Source organism: Camponotus vicinus, unplaced genomic scaffold (genome assembly GCF_025532165.1).
Source record: "Camponotus vicinus isolate PSW18456_S1 unplaced genomic scaffold, iyCamVici1.0 SCAF_9, whole genome shotgun sequence".
Lineage (NCBI taxonomy): Eukaryota > Metazoa > Arthropoda > Insecta > Hymenoptera > Formicidae > Camponotus > Camponotus vicinus.
In genome coordinates, this window is record NW_028141981.1 from 16609681 (window position 1) to 16629892 (window position 20212).

General features: G+C 42.3%; 1 protein-coding gene across 4 annotated transcripts in view; it reads right to left on the reverse strand.

Annotated features, from left to right (window-relative positions):
* Nucleotides 1-764: 764 nt before the first annotated feature.
* Nucleotides 765-20212, reverse strand: part of LOC145977082 (homeobox protein prospero) — a 46360-nt gene continuing 26912 nt past the window's right edge. For all 4 annotated transcript variants that reach the window (XM_083108751.1, XM_083108749.1, XM_083108750.1 and 1 more), the window contains exon 5: nt 765-19954. In XM_083108751.1, coding sequence (XP_082964877.1) covers nt 19775-19954 — 180 coding nt within the window. In that variant the 3' untranslated portion in view covers nt 765-19774. The remainder of the gene's footprint in view (nt 19955-20212) is intronic.

Genomic DNA, 20212 nt, shown 5'->3' on the forward strand with positions numbered 1-20212 from the left:
GAGGATGGCGTAGTAATCCGTGTGGTGTCCTATTAGTGTGTGACCAAACGTCTCCCATACCTTATCATCGTCGTATTATCATTAAATATCATTAGTATACTATATATAATATTATATCGAAAATAACGGATAATACAACACGTAGGGAATCGAGGGGTTGCGATTGGATAACGGATAGGGGCGCGGGGGGCGGGGGAGAGGGCGGTTGAGGAAAGTCAGCGGGATAATTTGGTGTTTCCGGTAAGATGGAGAGGACACTGGGTTCACCGGGGTAGACGCGGGGGCAGGGGGCGGGGGGGAAAGAGGGGAATCGAAAGGGGCGCTAGCTGCTAATACCAGCTGGTGGTTGTTATTTCGGGGCGTTCGCGCATCCGCGCTCGCGATCGGTGCTCGAGAAACGTGGTCGTGATCGCGGGAGACACGCCGATCGACGCTCGACGTGCCACGGTCCCGTGACATGGGGGACAGGACACCCCGGCGAAGGAGGATTTTTCGCACGATCGCGAGATTTCAAACGCGAGATCCATCCCCGATGCCGATCGTCGTGCGGTGGTCGAGCCAACTCGTCCGGCGCGACTCGCCGATCGCGGGCGCTCGGACGGCAATTAATGAGCGGCGGAGCTAAAGTTACATGGTCTCCCCACACGTGTGCGTACAATCGTAAACGAAGTCTTTTTCATTATAAGTCTGTCTACTAAAAACACTAATGATAAATACGTGTATCCGGCGCGGGTTCTTTATACTGACTGGATTATATTCTGGAGGATTAATTGAAGTACGGCAGGCGGGGGTGGGGCTGGGGGAAATGGCGGTGATGGTTCGCGATTAGATTCATGGATAGTTATTAGATTCGGGGCAAGGGGAGGGAAGGGCGGGAAGGATCTTTGGGATAATCGGTAATCGAGCTTGGACAATTATCGGGGATAAACGTGGGTAATTGAATGATCCACTGAAGAGGAGTCGGGGAGACGAGGGAGACGGGGTGAAGGGCGAGGGGGGTGAGCGGGACTTAAAACCGGATATCGGGTTACTTTTAATCGCTTGCTTATTAGAACTGGACTGGCTGATACAACTGGTAGAATACAAGTTTTTTTTCTTTCCTTTTACATACGGCTATTACTTCGATATACGGTAGGTAGTTAGTTATGTAGTTGTCGACACACAATTCAATGATTACTGGGCGTTTACTGTTTATACTGCTTTACTGTTTGTTTAATTGTTAATAATTAAGTAAGTTTAATTGTAGTTAGTTAGTTAGCTCTTACGTAGCTTTCGTCATTCATAGTTAATGCGGTTAAATTCTACGCTTGTATTTGGGAAGTCTTAAGGGGATCTTTTTGGGGATCGGTGAGTGTGGGCAGCCGAGCGTCGGTCGTGACGATACGGGCGATCGCGAGGGTATGACGCAACGCGTCGCTCGATCCCCAGCGATGCGACTCGCCGCATCCGGTTCCGGATCGGAAGCGCCGTAGCGCGCGCTCTCGGCGATCGCCGATCGTCGCGAAACCGACGCGCGACTCGCGGATTAGTTTAATGGGGAGTGGGAGAGACCATAGTACACATATATATTATGTAATTATACTTATCGCATAGTAATTGCATTTAATCAATATACGTGTGTATTATCGGTGCATAGCAGCGTTCCGAACTCCTTGCACGAACCAAAATAGCTTTCGCAGGATGTGGATAGATGGTATGTGCATGGTATGCGCGTGTATATATGCGTTTGCGTGTTTGCGTATGTGTATACGTGTGTCCTGTCTACGAACAGTTTCGTCGTGTGAACGCGCGAATACTCTTCGTTTCTCTCGCGGAATAAGATTTCGAACGGGCGATTCTGTCGAGAGGACCGGACACTTTCGAGGATGCGTTTCGAGCGCGTTTCCGGGCGAACCATACGCGAAGCTTTCCTAGATCGCAATCGCGTCACGATTCGTGCCCCTATGATCTCGGAGGTATCTTCTTATTAAACGTACGCGTGTCACGCGAGGACGATAATGCCCATGGGATAGCCGTTGGCCTCGCGTTCAGCGCGCGTCCAAACGCGTACCAAAGGCGAGATCGAGGAGGCATAGTGATAAATCGCGGGCGGATTCATCCGGAAACGCGCGACGTTGACCACTCCCGGTATGTTTGTGCAGTCGGATTAAAGACAGGATACGTGTCGCACTACGATTCGATATATTTTATTACGCATGGTCCCGATACGATTTACTAGGTAATCGGCGAACTCTTTGTTGGTGTACCGAAGATATTAGAAGGCGCCCCTTCCCCTTTTCTCAGGCGCGCTGATTGACAGTGACGGATCCTCTCGACGGCGGTTTGCACGCGAATCTGTTTCTGTCCTGTGCTCGGTGTATGCATAGCCGGCTTGAGGGATGAAATGAACGGGCAGCGGGCGAGCACCAGTCAGGCTTTGGGTGGGCGATCGGTCTATGTCGGGCCCCTTTGTATAATTTTAGTATTTTTTTCGTATAAAATCAACACTGAAGGCACATTCTATCGGACGAGTCGGCCCAGTGTGTGCTGTGAGTGAGAGTGGGCGCGGGGCCCGAATCCACGTGTCTCACGTGGCCGCGGCTTGCCTGGCGTACTTTTGCTGCGGGCTCACGGGGGCCTTATGCACCCCCGGTGCTAGCACGGGGCAACGTTACGGATACGGGGGCGGGAGGGGGACAGGCTAGGAGAGAGAACGGGATAATCTTAAGCGGGGGATATCTTGGTGGCGGCCGCGGCCGGGCCCCGCGCGAGAAACTGTTGTTTCATGTGACGGTTATTTTGATCCGGTTGCCTTCGTCTATTGCGTCGGGTTTTGGGGGTCTGTTCATTTTTTTCGCTTAAGTCGAAATGGCTATTTCAAAATTGAGAGCCGGCCCGACGCTCGCCTGACTTTGCCCAGGCCAAACACAATGGTCTTCGGGGTAGTTCGTGCCCCGAGTTGCGCGCGTGTCTCGCGACAGCGATTCACGATTCCGTCCAAGATCACTTTGGTCGAGATTTCGGAAATCAAAATCGGTAGTTTTGCCGAGACGTTGGAAAATGAAGCGAATGTAGTTTATCGTTGCTCGCAAGGATCAGCGTGTTAAATAATTAAAAGTGTGCGTGCGCTTATGGTATCTGTAACTAAGGCATTTTGTCTAGTGGAGAACGTTGAAAATATTTCCCTGAGTATACATGTAGAATGTAATTGCGAAATCTTATCGTTCTGCAGTCCTTTTGCGATCATCGGAGTATCGACGACGATCGCATCTCGGTATACCTATTTTTGCCGTATCCTTACGAGAGAGGAGACAAATTTAAAACAGGTTAAACGATCGCGTAATCCTGAGTGGATTCGATCGCGTCTGTCACGTGTTGAGTATAATATATACTTGATACGGTACTATCATAATCCAACGTGATCTTTGACAGATGTTCGAAATCGTGCCGTTCACGCGTAAACTTGGAGCACTGGGATTATAAAAGTGAAGAGCCTGCGTGTATCGTGATGCGTATATAATGTACGTATGTGTGTGCGTGTTTACGTATGTATCACTCTTTTATTCTCTGTACTTTTAAGAATTTCGTCGGAGAGGGAAACATTGCTCACTGGCGTGGAAGAGCGTAGAACCGGAAGCCGTCGCTTCGATCGATCTTGAATGATTAAGATTGAAGAAAAAAATTACATCCCTGCGTTACTTAGTTAATATACCCAAGGTATATGATCCAGATTTACTCTCCGACGAGACGTAACGTCGGTGGAAAAATGACGCGAGGATTCTCGCCGGAAGAAACGCCGGTCATTCTCGGTCGATCGATGCGTTCGTGTTACAGTTCCGCGATTTATGCGTGGCTCCTGGAGATCATTTTTTAAATTGATAATACTGCTTTTCCCCTACTTGTCCGTGACACCCTCTGATAACGGCGTAATCTACACAACAGTCGGGTGGATTTCTCCGAGTACGCGGATTTCTCCAAAATGAGTGCCGTACAAGCGCGATTCCTCCCGGACGCGAGCTATACAAGTTTTTGAGAAACAGAACGAACGGTCAATTAATTCTCCGTCACGGTAGTTCGGCCTCGCGGTGTTCAACGTATGTCAACAACTTAACCGAGCGAGAGAAACAACACAACGCATTTAACTACCTTATTATTGTTTGTACAACGGAGGCGTCACGACGAAGAGGTCTGCAATCTTTTTGTTCGGAGGAAACGCGCGTCATCGGGCACTCAACGTGTTCAAAAAGACTTATTAGCAATAAAACATCGTTAATACGAAAAAACACATTCTATAGGTCGATAAAATCGAAGCGGCGCTTAAGCTATTGCGGAATGTACAAAAAATCACGGCGACCGGAGAGATCGGCGAGAGAGCGGCTTTGTGGATTTTTCGAGGCAACGATTTAAGGGAAACAAATCGTTTGCCGGCTCCACGCGGACCAAACTCCCCAAATCGCCAAATGCGATACTACCATACTCACTATAAAACTTAAACTCAACAATCAGGCGAACCTATGATTGCAGACGTCGATCGAGAAGAATGATTCGTCGCGTCTGCCTCGAGTAGACGCTTATTTTTTTTCTTTTTTGGCTTCCTCCTTTCTTACGACAATAGTAATTCTATTATCTTCATAAAGTGTTCCGATGCGCGTGCAATATTAATGCATATTGGTTCTCGTCGATGGACGTCACATGGGTACGCGTGCTTAAAAACAGAGGCAGAGGGCTCGGTAGTATTTCTCATAGAATTGCATCTCTTCTAAGCTTTTGCTTTCTTCTGCATCTCGGGCCTTCGCTTTCTTCCAAACGATACTTTGCGCGCGGAGGGCTTTCGTCTATTTTGTATTCTAGAGAAAATCCATTACCTAGATTTTCTACGATTTTTTCCGATTATATATTTATGTGATTATCATATGCTACTGCGATATCAAGTACTCGGGATGCGAAGGATATTTCTTTTCATTGTGATTATGTCGTAGATATGCAGCAGTTAGTTTGGTAGATTAATCGCAATATTATTTATTGTTTTACTGAAAATTTCTCGTTGCCAAAGCATATATTAGCCATATATCATGTACAAATTTTGAATTATCTTTCTCTTGCAAGTCGAAGCGTTATTTCCATTTGCGATCTCGGTAAGAGACGGAGGAAAGAAGCTGTGAGTAATCTCTCTTGTCACTGTCGTACTTGTGCTCTTGCGTGGATTTGTCGAATTTGGAACGTAAAACCAGTACATAATCTGGCAATGCTCTGTATATTGCGTTATTTGTTGCTGGCTCGGAGAACGTGGTAAAACTGAAAACTCGTTTTAACGATATTATGTCTCTTGTATCCTCCGTAGAAAAATCACGCTTCGCGATTTATAAATGCAAATTATATCCCGCAGTAGTTCACGTTTTTTCTCATCTGCGATGATCAAATCTTAGTGCACCTCCGCGCGAAATCCAGTTCTCTCGTTTCAAACGGAGGGTTATTTAGCCACTCTAAACATTTTTCCTTTTACACTCGTCATCAATATTTAACTTTATCGAATTTAACGGTTCAATATGATTTTTGTTTAGCGTCCAATCTTACGTTGGTTCTAAACGGGGCAATAATTCCGATCCACTTACGTTAAAGAGTTTCGTGATGTCTTGGGAGTGGATTGTGATTAGTTGGAGATTGTTAAGGGGAAGGGAGTGAGGGGAAAGGGAGTTTATAGAGGGACATGGTGGACTTGTATAGGACTCTCGATGGATAGCATAGAGTTCCAAACGCTCCGTGATCTACAGACATTCAATATTAAACAGATCAATCAACTATGTCGTCGTATAATACCACTAGGATACTTCATAATCGTAAGTTATATCAATAATATAATCATATCATTAGGTATCATTAATGCTGTGTGTACGTGTGTGTCTTTCTTCCTCGTGTGTGTCTCATTATACTTAAGTCTCAAGTTACAAGCTAGCGCGTATAAATGATGGGTAAGAAACGACCACGCGAGACGAGTGAGTGGGATCCTGCCGGTCCGACTTTGACGGAGTGTGCCGATCGGCTGCGAATCCGCACGTTCGGACAAGAGCCAAGGTATAGCATTAGATAACAGCCGCCGTAAAAGTTTCCTACGCACGGTCGATACACCCCTTACGCTCGATGAGGCAGAATCGTCCCATCTCGGTGGATGGTTTTTTAGCCACCATGTGTACCGGGTTGCCTCTCGTACCGTTTATACTATATATCATTAATCGTATTATCGTTATGTATCATTACTCATTAATTATTTAATTAATCGTTAGGTATAATTCAATTAATCGATACTCTTAACCCCTTTATCGTTTAATTATTATTGTTAGGTAGTTTATAGTTTATTAGGTTTTTTTTTTCGATAACGCGTACGGATTGGAAGCAAACCTTGTTCACGTGGGGAAGGATCACGGGAGGGGCGTTGGGAGGATGAGCTGGCTCCTGCGGGTTGTCACGGGGGGCAGGTTGATGTCTCGGAAGGGACGCACCTGTTGTCCCGCGCGAAAATCTGCGAAAAATCAGAAAGTCGAATAGCGGATCTCCAGTGATTCCTTTTCCTTTTCGTTATGTGTCACTCATACTCTCTCTTTCCCTTTTACACTCCTCTTTCGCTCCCGTCCTTACTCTCCTTCTCTTACGTACCCGCTCTCTTTTTTTCACTTTCTTTACGTTATGCGAATTGCGCGAGAAACGCGTCACGTCTATCAACGAATTGCAAGTGGCAAGGTCTGATTCGTTTCGTAAGTCAATGTCTTGGGCATTTTATTTTGCCTACGTCGGTCACACGTTGTGTCCGTGTGTGGAATTTTTTATACTCTCTATTTTGTTTATTTTTTTTTACCTTTTACCTCTCTCTCTCTCTCTCTCTTTCTTTTCCTTTTCTCACTATGCGTTCGGTTGCGTTGATACGCTCTGCTCATTTGACGGGACCAGCGATCATTTCTCTCGTCCCGACGCGTGGCACTTTATCTCGTTCTTCGTGGCTTGTGTGCGATCTCATCCCGTCTGCTCTTTCTTTTCCGGTCCTTCCCGATATCTATCCTCGGAAGTACGATGCGCGTCACTTCGAATCGTAATGCCGCCACTACTAAATCGTCCATCGGTAGGATATGTACTGCGTGTACAGTGTGTATTTGACGTGGAAACTCAAGTCGTTACTATGGTATCGTTCTGTTGCTATTTTGCAATCGATGTACTATGGCACTCTGCAACGAGGAATCGATTCGCTGTATCGTCGAAAGAAGGTGCGTGCACACGCTGCCAAAAGGAGCCTTTCTTCTTGTCGACGCATCGCGTAATCGCTCCGCATTAATTCTATTAATATTATATTGTCGTGAGATCTGTAACTTTCTTTAGGGAGAAATCAAGACCGAATCATTTAACGAAGAAATCGATACACGGGTAGCGTAACAGAAAACCGGTGTCGATCGGCTCGACGTGTCTGCCTGGCGGAGTATCGTGGAGAAATCTGAAATTAGCGCGTAAAAGTAGGGTCTCCGATTGACGAGGGAAATGTATCGATAATGTAATAAGCCGTATCCATTGATCAAGCGATGCGCAACATTTGCATCCGATGTCGTCGTTAAACGAAACGCCATTATTATCGCACTCTTTAGCGTAATTTCAATGTTGACGATGTCTACGATTGGCCGAATGAGCAGTAATGAGTCCCGTAATTATCCCGTAATTAGAAAGCTGTAAATGTATTTGCGAGGCATTACGGGTGGGTCGAGGCACATCGTATTTTCCGAGAGCGCCTTCCGACGTATTCGTTGCGATGCTGTATGCGTGTTCTAATCGGGATACGCTATTATCTCGCGTGTCCGATGCTTCAATTACTCGATAATATTTCGGATTTCTGAATAGTGCTGTGTTTGCGGATCGTTCTCGGATCGTTTTGCATCTCTCATTTCTTGCTGGAAAGTATCGGCATTTATTTATTTATTTATTTATTGCATCTCGTCTTGTTTGTATCGCGGTAATTAGATGATTCTTGTAGAAAAACAGTCGTCTAACGACGACTGTCGTTAATCTCACGTTAGTCGTATTATCGTCGTCGTTTAATCTGGTGAATTCTAATAGTAATACGCGTGACTTTGGCTGGATAATCAAAGTGGACAGTAAAATGCAAACACGAATAACGCGCGAATGTCGTCTTCGTGAAAATGATTATCAATTTGAAATATCGCGCTTCGCTTTATTCCCTTGTTGCTCGAGCGCGATAAATATCGCTTTTATACCTTTTTTTTTTTAAATACAGTTTTCATTTGTTCACGCGGAATGTTTTAAAGCGATGTTTCTCGCGTGTGAAATATTATGCATAACATTGTAATACTATTTATTTGCGTGCTTTATATCTGCATAGCCTCGTCGAATGCGTCGTTGCGCTAGACCCTTTTCCGGTAGCGTACAATGCAATAGATATCAAATGATGGCGCGTTCCGTTTCTTCTTAGCTCTGTCCCTCAATCGTCGCAGTCGAGTCTCACGAAGATGCGCTCGTGAAAAGAGATATGGATGACAAGGAATACCGCGGATCTACGCGACGAGATAATGATACGCGACCGATCTCCCTTCCTCAGCGCGTATGCGTGCATCCTTGGTGCATCGCTCTTCGAGTCTCTCGGATTTTCAGCGAATTTTCTGCCATCGGCCCCGGTCGCGGGGAAACGGCGAGTCGACACAGTCGTCCATCTTCCGCATCAAAAAGTTGTCTCTCCGCTTCTTCCTCTCTTCCATTCCACGTCATCGTCTTTGCTCTCTACTTTATAGCAACGAGCGTCCTTACACTAATCCCGGGTGACCCGTCCACTCGCGTCGTCGCTTTTGTTACATGCAGGAAGTGTTTTTCTTCTATGCGCGAGAAAGGCTCGCCTTCTCGCCGGATAGGTGTGTCTTTTGCTTCGTTTTAGCTTTTACTTTTCTCTCTTTCTTTTTGGAGGGGAACACCTTGCGGGGAGCGTGGGGTACATTGGGACGTGCAAATGAGGGACGAGCGACTCTCCGGGCATGGGAGGTAGGGGCTTGAAAGACGGGTTACGCGTCCACGACGCGCGCTCTTCTTCGTTCGCCGATCGTGGACACGAACCGCGAAAATTTCGAGTCCGACCTGACGCGGCGGGAACAGAGAGATCTATTAATTTTTTTTTTTTTCGATGGTTCGGTGGTTTGCTGAGTTAGCTGCGAGGTTTCGAAACTTCCCACCGCCGGCGGAATATAATATATTGTATATATATATTATATATATTATATAATATTTATATCATTTTTTTTTATATAATCTAAAGAGTGAGGATTGCGTGGAAGTAGGTCGAAGGGGGAAAGTCGCCCGTCCTGTGCTTTCCACGTGCCCTGGAAAAGTATATACTAAGGCCGATTTTGGTTAAGAATACGCTTCACTTTTTTCATCTCTTTTGATCAACTTTTAATTTTAACGTTAAGGCGCAACGTGATAAACTTGTACTTTTTTCCTTGATGTGTCTTTTAGATTCTGGCCGAAACTGCATGTATCATGTGTGCATGTTTCGTGTGTCCCTTGTGTAGCGTTTGCATGTACACGTGTACTTTTGTGCGTATGTATGTACGTGTGGGTGTAAATGTACGCGTGTGTGTGGGTGTGCTGCATCGCGATCGATGTCTATCGCCTCGCTGAGCACTATCTGTTGTGTGAGTCCGAGCACGTGGGAGAAGACGCGCGTAGCTTGCCGCGCGTCTTCTCGCGCGTCGCCCGCATTTTAGGAGCTGCTTTTTTGGTGTCTGCCAAAAAACGGAATTTTTTCACTCTTCGCCGCAATAAGGCGCAGACGCGCGTCGCGCGTATATAGCCTGGCTCTCGAAATCTTGGCATTCGAAACAGGTATGCGATATCCGCAACGAGAGATGCACGCGCGCGCGCATATACGCCCTTCTTGCCCTACTCTCTGTGTGTCGTCTTGTGCGCAACCAAAGTTTAGCAATCAACCAACGAAATTGTTCCTCGTGCCAAAAATCAACCCAGAAAAACGCCGGTAAAAGGTACGAAAGGAATTCTCGCGTCGAAAGTGGTATAGTCATCAAACATCGTAATGCATGTATTAAAGTAGTCAGGTTTCTCTTCGCCCGAAGCTCTGTCTCTCCTGAGGAAATCCAGGTACAGTGATACACAATTGCGTCGCCGGTGAAAACCTAGCGATCGCGATACGGCTGCGTATGGCTATTGCAACTAAACCCGGTTTTAAGAGTCACGTGAGGGAAGTGTGGTCGGTGCAAGATTTCTTCGAGACAAAAATATGATTGCCCTCTGCAATAATTTGTGCGTTCAACAGTCTACTCGCGTTCTTTTCCTTTAAATAGTCTTTTCTAGATTTGTTTAATATTTCTTGGTATATTAATAATCCCCCCGAGAGAAGTTTCATTAGATAGTACTAGTCTAGAATAGTACTAACGATAAATAGTAACGTAAGCCTCTTCTGTCACGTGACTTTTGCATAAAACAAATGGTGCGTAAAACTGTTGATGGCTCGGCTGATGAGCCTTCCTAGGTGGATTGTGCGTGAAACGAATATTCAAGGTACAACATATGCACTCTCTGGGTGCGAGTGCGTCGGCGGGTAAAGACAGAACTTCCGGCCTAAAATGTACTGGCTTGTGTGAATGGTGCCCCGTCTTGGACCGAAAACGGACTCTCGCGGGGCGCAGAAAAACAATTCCCACAATATCTTACAAGACGTTCCGGCCGACCGAGCAAGTCGCCAACTTCGTCATTCATTCCGCTTTGTGCCCCGTTACGTCGGCTAAGTCGCTCGTAGGAGACATTAATTATCGTCCTTCGAACCTCTTTTTCGCCCGTGCTACTTTAATGTAGAGGAAGTTTTTTTTTTTTTTCGTTGCTGCTATCTACAGAATTAATTGACGCGAACGTTCGACGTTTTGATCGTCTCGATTTAGACGAAGTGACGAAGATGGCCGACAAGGCTGACAGTCGTGCGCCCTTTCACCTCATTCTGGAGGGTCTGCGTTGTACATCTCCGAGGAGTTCATTAGACTCAACGCGGCGATCTAGCTCACATCCTCACACATCAACGTAGGTTTACTGTTGTTTGTTGCTTGCTGCTAGTCCTCGTCTTTGCTCTTCTTCGTTACTAAATAAGTTATTCTTTTTTTTTTGTCTTAATACACCTACGAGATTCCCTACACGATAATACGTATAATCTAACACGACTGTTGGTTGAGACGTATGCGCAAGTAATATATTCCAGGAATACAGGCATTACATGTTCTCATTCTTATTTCGTGTGTGCTTCTCTCTGGTACACGCGTGCATACAATTCACATTCTCTTTCTGTTTACCACTCTCTCACTGTCTCTCATTCTCTTGATTCACGCGCGACGCAGGGTCGCAATAAGAATTGCAGACGGTAAGAAGAAATATTTGTCGAATGCGAAACATTGATGTCCATTATTCAAGAGAGTTTAACACATTAGCGGAAAACCGTTAGATGATAGATACGAATTGAGCGCGGGGATAATTGCGAGCATATTACGAGCGTTTTGGATAATATTGTGAATATGCGGAGCTGTATCTGTGTGAAACTAAACACATTGCTTGGAAGCGAGGGCAAGACCAAAATAACCCAATTTTCTGTCAAGCAGGATTGGCCAAGATTCACTGTTCTATTCATTCATTGTTTCTCATACTCTCGGTGGCCGAAGGGTTGGATGGATAATGACATTTGTGATATCTGCCATTCTCGATGGTTGTGCGCGTTGCCTGCCTCTCGATTCTTCTTCTCTTTCTCTCTATCTCTCTCTCTCTTTATATATATATATTTTTTCCATCGTCGGACCGTGCTGGACCATTGCGTGTCCGATTTCTCTTTCTCTCTCTCTCTTTCTCTCTCTCTTTCTCTCTCTTTCTTTCTTCCTGCCTCGATCTTTCTGTTCTCTCTCTTCATACGAATCATACATAATATCAGATATTCTCACGTTCATGTATAAATATTTCTCTATTTCCCATTTTCTCTCACATTCGCGCTTATTTTGTCGCATTTACACTCGCGAAAGATTTGCCAAAAGTATCGTGCACGAAAGGGTGGGGAGGGGAGAAAATTCCGTAATAACTTACATTTACAAACTGGCCTAATAATTTCTCCTCTTAAAACTTCGCTTTTTCCTAATTTTATCATTTACTAGTCTTGACTTTACAATACATATATGCGGACCTCCCGGTAGGCAAGGAGGTCGGCTCTCTCTGTATAATTTCTTCACCTTTTTTTAGCAATTTTTTTTTAACACATTCACTCCTCCTCTCTCGACTCCGTTTCACTCCGCTCCTTTCGCTCGTTGTCGTCTATCGCTCCGTCTCGCATTCACTCACTCTCGCATACCCTTTCGCTCGTCATCTCTTTCTCTCAGCTAGGATCGGTTTGCGCCGAACGTCTTTTGCCCGTGGCTCCGAACTCAGTCCGAAATCGCAATTCGCATAGATTTCTTCTCAGTCGTGACTTTTTTTCCTCGTGCATGTTATTCGTTTGCGTCTCTCATTATCTTCGATCCGCTTTTATCCCCCTGCATGGTTCAACTCGTCCGAACAAAAAAGATCACCTGTTGAGATCGCGAGATTTCGTGGCTTCAACGACGGTCGCATCAAGGACACTTGGCTCCCTACACGCTTCTACACCATCCACAATTTCGTCGGTTTCCATCTCTCTTTCTCCCATGAACCGCCATTCCTTCCATCCCTCGTCGCCCACCCACCCCCAAACGCCCGACTGCTACGGATTTTCCGAGAGGTGCTCTCTTTAACGCTCTTGAATCTTGAGCGAGATTATTGCGACGTAAATTTCCGACGATCGACGTTCGCGATTCAAGATGAGAAACGTGTATGTTCGTTATGTTGTATATAAAATATCGCTAAGCCAGGAGCTGGAGTATGCACAGCCTCCCGGACACGTCTGCTTTATAAATTAAAACTTGTTTGAATGTTATTAAAGCGTTAACTTTTCACGGTCTACAAATTATCAATAATAAAATTATCACGTGTGTGTGTGATGCTTAAGCCTAATTATAATTGATTATAAAAAGATGAAAGTAAAACAAAAATTTTATTAATAATGCAAAACATGTGCATTAACTTAATATTTAAGATAGTATTAATTATTAATAATATTAAAATTTTACTATATAATACTACATAACAAATTTAAATTAATTATCATTGATAATTAACAATATATTTATCTCATCACTCTGACTTAACGCAAAAATTTCATTTATCTTTTCAAAATAATGTCATTTCACACACATGTACTGTAGGTGGACTGCAAAAAGTTAAAGATAGTTGCGAGACAGGAGTATCGACTGTCTTCGCTGTCGTCCTGAGAATAAAATGTAGTGGCTTTTCACGATTTCTCGTCCTGAATCGTAAAGTCGAGGGCACGAAATTATCGACGTTAAAGTCAACGTAAAGTTCTCACAGCTTGTCGAGGAAACTTAATGTATAATCTACGTTAAATCGAGACGCCGGAGTAGTCGACGGCGTGTCTCGAGCACCCTGTAACTTAGAATTACGAATTAACGATCCCATATATACGCGGTGATATGTCGACAGCCGAGGGCTAGTTACCCCCGATCGATTATTTTTTTTTTTAAAACATCATTGGGAGGTAGACTCGGAAGACCTCTCGGATTCCTCGGTCGGATTACTCCCCCGTTCTCCTGCCCGACTTTTCGAAAGTCGCTCTCACCTTAATCCCCTACCAAACGTATTGTAGACTTAACATGCTACGTGTACTACGAGATTATCACACAAAGTTTGCTCACTCGGTGTCAACAATCAGTTTCTTTTTTTTTTCCTCTTCTTTTGGCTTACGCACGCGATCTCACATAGAAACATAGTTTACGCTCTATTTCACGCTCTCCTTCTTTCTCCCATCGTGTACATGTTTCATTCTCTCTTTCTTTCTCTCTCTCTTTCTCTCTGTCATTCGCACATTCGGTCGTTCTCCCGGGTTCGCTCCTCCACTTCGTTCCTATCGCGCGCGCGAAAATTCGAAAGACGCGATTTCCGCCTCGCTGAAACGTCACGGGGGAGATAACGTATTTCCTGTCCCCCCTTATTTATCTTCCCCCTTTTTGTATACTACCGCGCCGCTATCGTAATCGCGCATTCGCCATAATAAATATACCCTAATTACGCTTCTAATAGTTTGAGGAATTATTATTCTCAATGAGTTCACTTTGAATTCCCACTCTGCCTCCTTCACTTTCTCTCCGGTACCTCTTTCGCTCTCTCCCATTCTCACTGATTTCTCTTGTTATCACGGCTTAATCTCAAACTCGATAGTAATGATCGTAATAATAATAATATAATCATATAATAATAATTAGTTTATTAGTGTGTGTTTTTTTTTTAAAGTAGGTATCCTCTTCCGCTGCAGCGTGATACGACCTTTTCCGCTCGTTTTTATCTTTAGTTAATCGTTTATATAATAATTAATAGCTTGCAAGTGTTAACGTTAAATACTATTACTTACTTCTGCTTACGTGTCCTTAAAATTTACGCGTTTAGGTATGTACGTATGCTTATTATTTCTTCCATTCTCTCATATTCGTTCTCGTTTAATTTCGTTCCGTCCCGTGTACTCATTTCTCCGTGCGTCGGCCCCGCTGCATAAACGTAATGAACGGCGAGTCGCGATCGACTTCCTATATTTATGTAACTTGGTTTAGTAGGTGAACGCGGTCGACGACTCTAATTTTTCGTTATCATCCCTCGGGAGAATGCGTGTGTGCGTCTCTTGGCCGCTACCATCCTTCGCATACATCTCGTCGATCTCGCCGTCTGCCTTTCTTACGTTCGTTTCATTCTCATTGTACGCGCATCCGTAAAATCGTTGAGAATTCGCCCCTTTTTCTACGCTCGTGCTGTTCATTCGCCAGTTTTGTCCCGCGGTCTACGTCACGTCGGACGGTAGATCGGGATCGGTAGCATCGATCGGGAGGTAAGGAATGCCGCGGCTGGTCCTCCCATCGAGGAGAGAATCTCGCGGTGAGAACCACCGATCGCTAATTGTTAGCCTTGCTCACAGACGCTTTCCTCCGGAGCCTCTTTGCGGCTCGAGTAACGCGTCTGCCGTATAAGATCTATAACGGTCTGTCCTTCGTGCTAGGAGCTTCGATTCTCGGTCGACGGAGAAATATAAAAGCGGACTTGTACTTACTCTTCCATTTTGGATTCGTAGATGGCTTCGAAGGATCACGCGAGAATTACTTATGCCTCGTTTTTTTTTCTCATTCTCAGATCTTTACGAGTAAGCATAACCGTACGAGATTCCTCTCGTGTTTCAGCTTATCCGCTATCAAAGGCGACTGGGGATTTCAAATCGGCTTGGTCTTGAAGCCTTCGTTCGATTTTCCGTTTATCACTTTTCAAAATGCGATCATATTCCGAAGAACGTGGAAGCGAGATAGTCGGATAATTAGCTTAATCGGTGTAATATGTAATTTCAATTGTATTCAATTTTACGATTTTTTCGATAATAATTGTCGAAAGTAACAAAAAATAAAATCTTGTGGCATTAATTTGTGATATTTATAGAAAATGTCAATTTAATGCATAATTAATGGTTTCTTTTTTCATTGAGTGTAAAGTATGTTTAAAAAAGCGGACTGATTATTTTTTATATGACAGAATGATTTTACTTTTTAAACGAATATCATTACTGCTGAAATTATTTTGTTTTTTATAACTCCAATATATAATAGAAGAAAAAATAGGAAATGATTATATTGAATTAAATCTCACATATCGGTGGCGTAATATTGAAGTAGCGTATGTATATATTCTATATAGCGATATTGTATTTCATGTTGAGATTTGACGCGATGTCCTGTTGCTATAAATGATGATAACTGAGATATTGACGCGTATCGACGTGAAAGCGCAAAGCTTTTATAGTAGTAAATAATAATGCGAGGAGTACATTAAAGATTTGTCAAAAACAAACTATGTTAAGTCACATTTACGTTTTAAGTATTGTCTTCGATTAATACCTGAATAATGCATATGTTTGTGTTTTATGTTTTTGCAAATTGATGAAAAATAAATTATCAATAATACACAATGTTAACATAATTAAATTTAACATAATTATAAAGTTAACATAATTAAATTTAACATAAATTTAAAAAATTATTTCTTTTCAGTTTTTGCATATTATCAAAGCTTCTTAATGATTTCTTAATTACTATATTATGATGTAATATATAGGATATATTTAAAAAGGATGGGGGATACAATTTCTATATATTGAAATAATTTCAATAATTAAAATTAATTATACTTATAAAAAATAAATTAAAAAAAATTTTATCAAGAGTTCGATAAATTATAGATTTTTTGGAAAAATTTTTTTTTAAATACAATTGAGAATTAATAGAAATTTAGAATATAATATACATTTTTGAAGAATATTTTTCTACCAGTGCCTACAGCCTTGACGCAAATGCCCTCAAACCACTCGAAAATTGCGATAAATGAATTTAGATAACGCATATATCTTACAATCTCTTGTACTAAAATATCCAAATTGCTTCTCCTATCATTTTCTTCTTGTTCCGCTATAAATGTTTAGACCAAAATCTTAGGCCATCACCGAAGGAGTTGCTCCTAGTTTTAGGCCAAAGTCTAATGTATTACATTATAATAAAAATTGAAATTTTCAAAATTTCGTTTTTGCTTCTTCAATTCAACAACACACGTTCTAGTTCAGACGAATAAAAGCTACTCACTTCTATATTAAGCGATCGCGAATTTAAGGGTGGTGCATTACATTTTTTTTATATAAAAAATGGTAGGCCTGGTAAAAATGTTCAAAAATGTTCCGCGAATATATCAAATTAAAATTTCTCATTTTTTTCCCTATGGTGCCGATTCATCAATTTTCAACTTCTTTTTAGAGAAGGAGGTGGCATAGATTAATCAAATAAAAACAAAAGTGAAACGATGTTTACGTCAAATTAAACGCAAACATAAATCCATTTCCTCATTTTATTGTCATAATTAATAAATAAAATAATAATCAATAAATCGACCATTAATCAATTAAAAAATAGTGACTCGTGACTAGGTTAAGACTCACCGCTTGCAAAAAGATTTCCGTGTAGTAGTGTGTACGGCCTGGTATAAACTACTGATATAATTTTAGTAATTATTATTATAATAACTAAATATACATAATAACTAAAGATAGGGCGCGTAATTCCAGGCTTGGGATAGGTAAGCTTGGTAAAGTTGGAAACGGTAAAGTAAGAGTTGAAAGAGTTGACCTTGTAAATAAGGTAAGGATGAAAATTGATAGAGCATCGTGGAAATTACATATGGAGAAAAATGCAAAAGTTAATTTTAAATTAAATAAATTCTCCGTAAATGACAATTCCAACGATGACATAATAATAATATCAATAATTATAATCATTTCATACTAGAATTGTCATATTGAGAGGTAATAGTGAGTCTAATAGTAATATAATAATATATTATAATAATATAAATATATTATAATAATAATAGCAATATAATAATAATAATAATAATAATAGTAATAATAATAATAATGATAGTGCACGTAGTAGCGAGAGAATGATAGTGAAGAAAAAATAAAAATTAAAATATGTGCACTTTTGCGCTACCACTCAAATTATCTCTAATATTTATACCACTTCGTAATATATATCTACAGAAATTTTTAGCGAGAAAGAGTCACAGTAAGAGTATAAAGGCGCCGTCTCTGATTTTTCGCACGTTCGCGCGCGTGCGTCCGCGTGGTGCAAATTAATATGTGTAAGTGGCCGCTACATACGCGTTACGTGTTCGTGTTCATAAGTCTGTACGTGAGTGGGTCGGGGGTGATAACATAGCGGAGAAAAAAGGGGTGAGAGAGGACGCGCCGTTGTGCAACTCTGTGACATGCGTCCTCTTTACGCTACTTTAATCACACGCCAAGACATCGGTCTCTCATTTTTTTCGCTTTAAAAGTTCTAATATTTATTTATAATTACACACTGCGGCACGCGCGATTATGTAACGTCTTAATCTCTCTTTATTCACCACAGTTGGAATGCTGCCGGCGCACAATCCTCGTGTAGCAAAGAGTCCTGCTACATGCGGTCAGTGCATCTTTGTCGCCCATGCTCCTAATCTCGTTTCACTGCGATTAGCCTAAAATATCTCGTTTATACAATCAACCATTAATAAAAATTGCTATGTATGTTGAGTGCATTGTTTTTCTCAATGCAACATATGTATTCTCTCTATGATTTTTTATCGGTCCAATAAATGTAGTATTCAGGGAGCGAGAAAAAAAATAATACAAGGGAATGAAAAGAATGGAGGATCTCTTCCTCGATAGATAGGAACAGGTTTTTCGTACGGAAATTGCCATAAACGGATCACTTGATTATTTATGCGACCAATCGCATTTGGTTCTCATGAAGTCGATTCTTTTCTTTGGTATCGATATAAGCGAGCACGATTGTTTCTTCGCGCCGATTTTTTATCCGATTCAGATACGCGCATTGTAATTTAATAGCCAAGCATTTTCACGTCGATTTCGAATCTTGTCGATTATACGCGATTAAATAAAAAAATTACGTACAATGTATAATAAAAATTGATATTTCTTTGAAGTCGAAAAGCATCGAGGCGAACTTCATATTTTTAACTAACGTATTTATAACGAGGACTAAGCTTCTTTTGAAAAAAAAGAAGCATGCTACACAGATTGCAGTAAAAGTGTTTTCTTATCGAAGTATGAACTGCCATTATTCATTCATTCATCGATAGGAAGTTTTTTCCAGAGTTTTATCAGAGAGCATCGATCTTTGCAAAACCGAAGTCACTTGCAGAGCTCAAGGTAGAATTATCTGTTAATAGTTTTAGTGCACACAAAATTTTCTCTTCATTTACAAACGTATCTCTTCTCTACAGAACGGTGCAAGACAAGAAGTATTGCTGCCCGTCTTGCATCGTTCCTTATCGACGAAGGTTCCACTTCCGGTTCTTATTCGAATCAGAAGAAAAACCGCCGTGCGATTCTCCAAATTTGACTTAGTTAATTTTTGGATATGCTCGCAAACATTTCGAATATCTCGGTCTCTTTCTATAAGTGCAACCCCAGCAGTGTCATCGTCCTTAAGTCCCTATCCTTATCGTGTGATGTAAAATTAGGCGGTAACAAAACAATTACCCTACATGTTACAAACAGATCAACGAACAAAATTGACGCTAAAAGCTATTTATCCTCGCCGTTCGTTGACCACGCATTTGTCGATGCTTCTTCGTCTCGTCCCAGGATCACCTTCTCATGCTCGTTCGGTTGAAACAAGAGGAACGTCGATGGGCGTTCGATATTATACGGTTTTCGAATTTCGTCGGCCGTAGATTCGCCATAGGTAATGTTTCTTTTGTGTATGTATGTGTGTGTATGTGTGTGTGTCTCTTCCGTTTCTCCCGTTTGATTCAGTCACAGCCTGATCCTTCGTTGGCATCTTGACGTCGCCCTTGGACGTCGACGGTGCCTCCGTTCCTTGGCTTTGTCCGTATCTCCTCTCCCTTCCTAGCCTTTGTTCTCTCTCACGTTCGTTTCTGCGATATGTTATTTAAGGATACCTGAACACGCACTACGCGAAGGACATGTACCTCCTGGCGGATGCGATCCTTCCTCGTTGGTCGTTCCTGATTATCGGGAGCCGACGAGCGCAGGCGAGCCCGCGCACCACGAAGAGCAAGAGCCACGCGACCTCCTGATTCATTCGAGTTGCTCCAGGAAGTTTGGACTCTTGAAGTACTCCGGCACCGGATCGTCCAACCTCGAGATCACTTTATAGATGGACTTCTTCCAGCTTTGCTCAGAGTCCTTGCCGCCCTGAATCGCTTTGAAGAACTCTTTCAACGTTTGCTCCACAACGTACCTAAAGTTGCTGGGTACCTGAAAGTTTCGCGTTACTGTTAGCAATTGCAGATTGCGCCATGATAAAGTCACGGACACATATATCGGCTTTCAACATTTTTGCGATAAGAAATGCCATCGCGTGAATACCGGCAAAACATGCGATATATTTTATCTATCTACTATTATACTACTATTTATACATTTGATTCTATTAATTATTTAAATAGTACAAAAATAATATTAAATTATTAATTTTTATTCTAATTATTATTTTTATCAATTATTAATAATTGG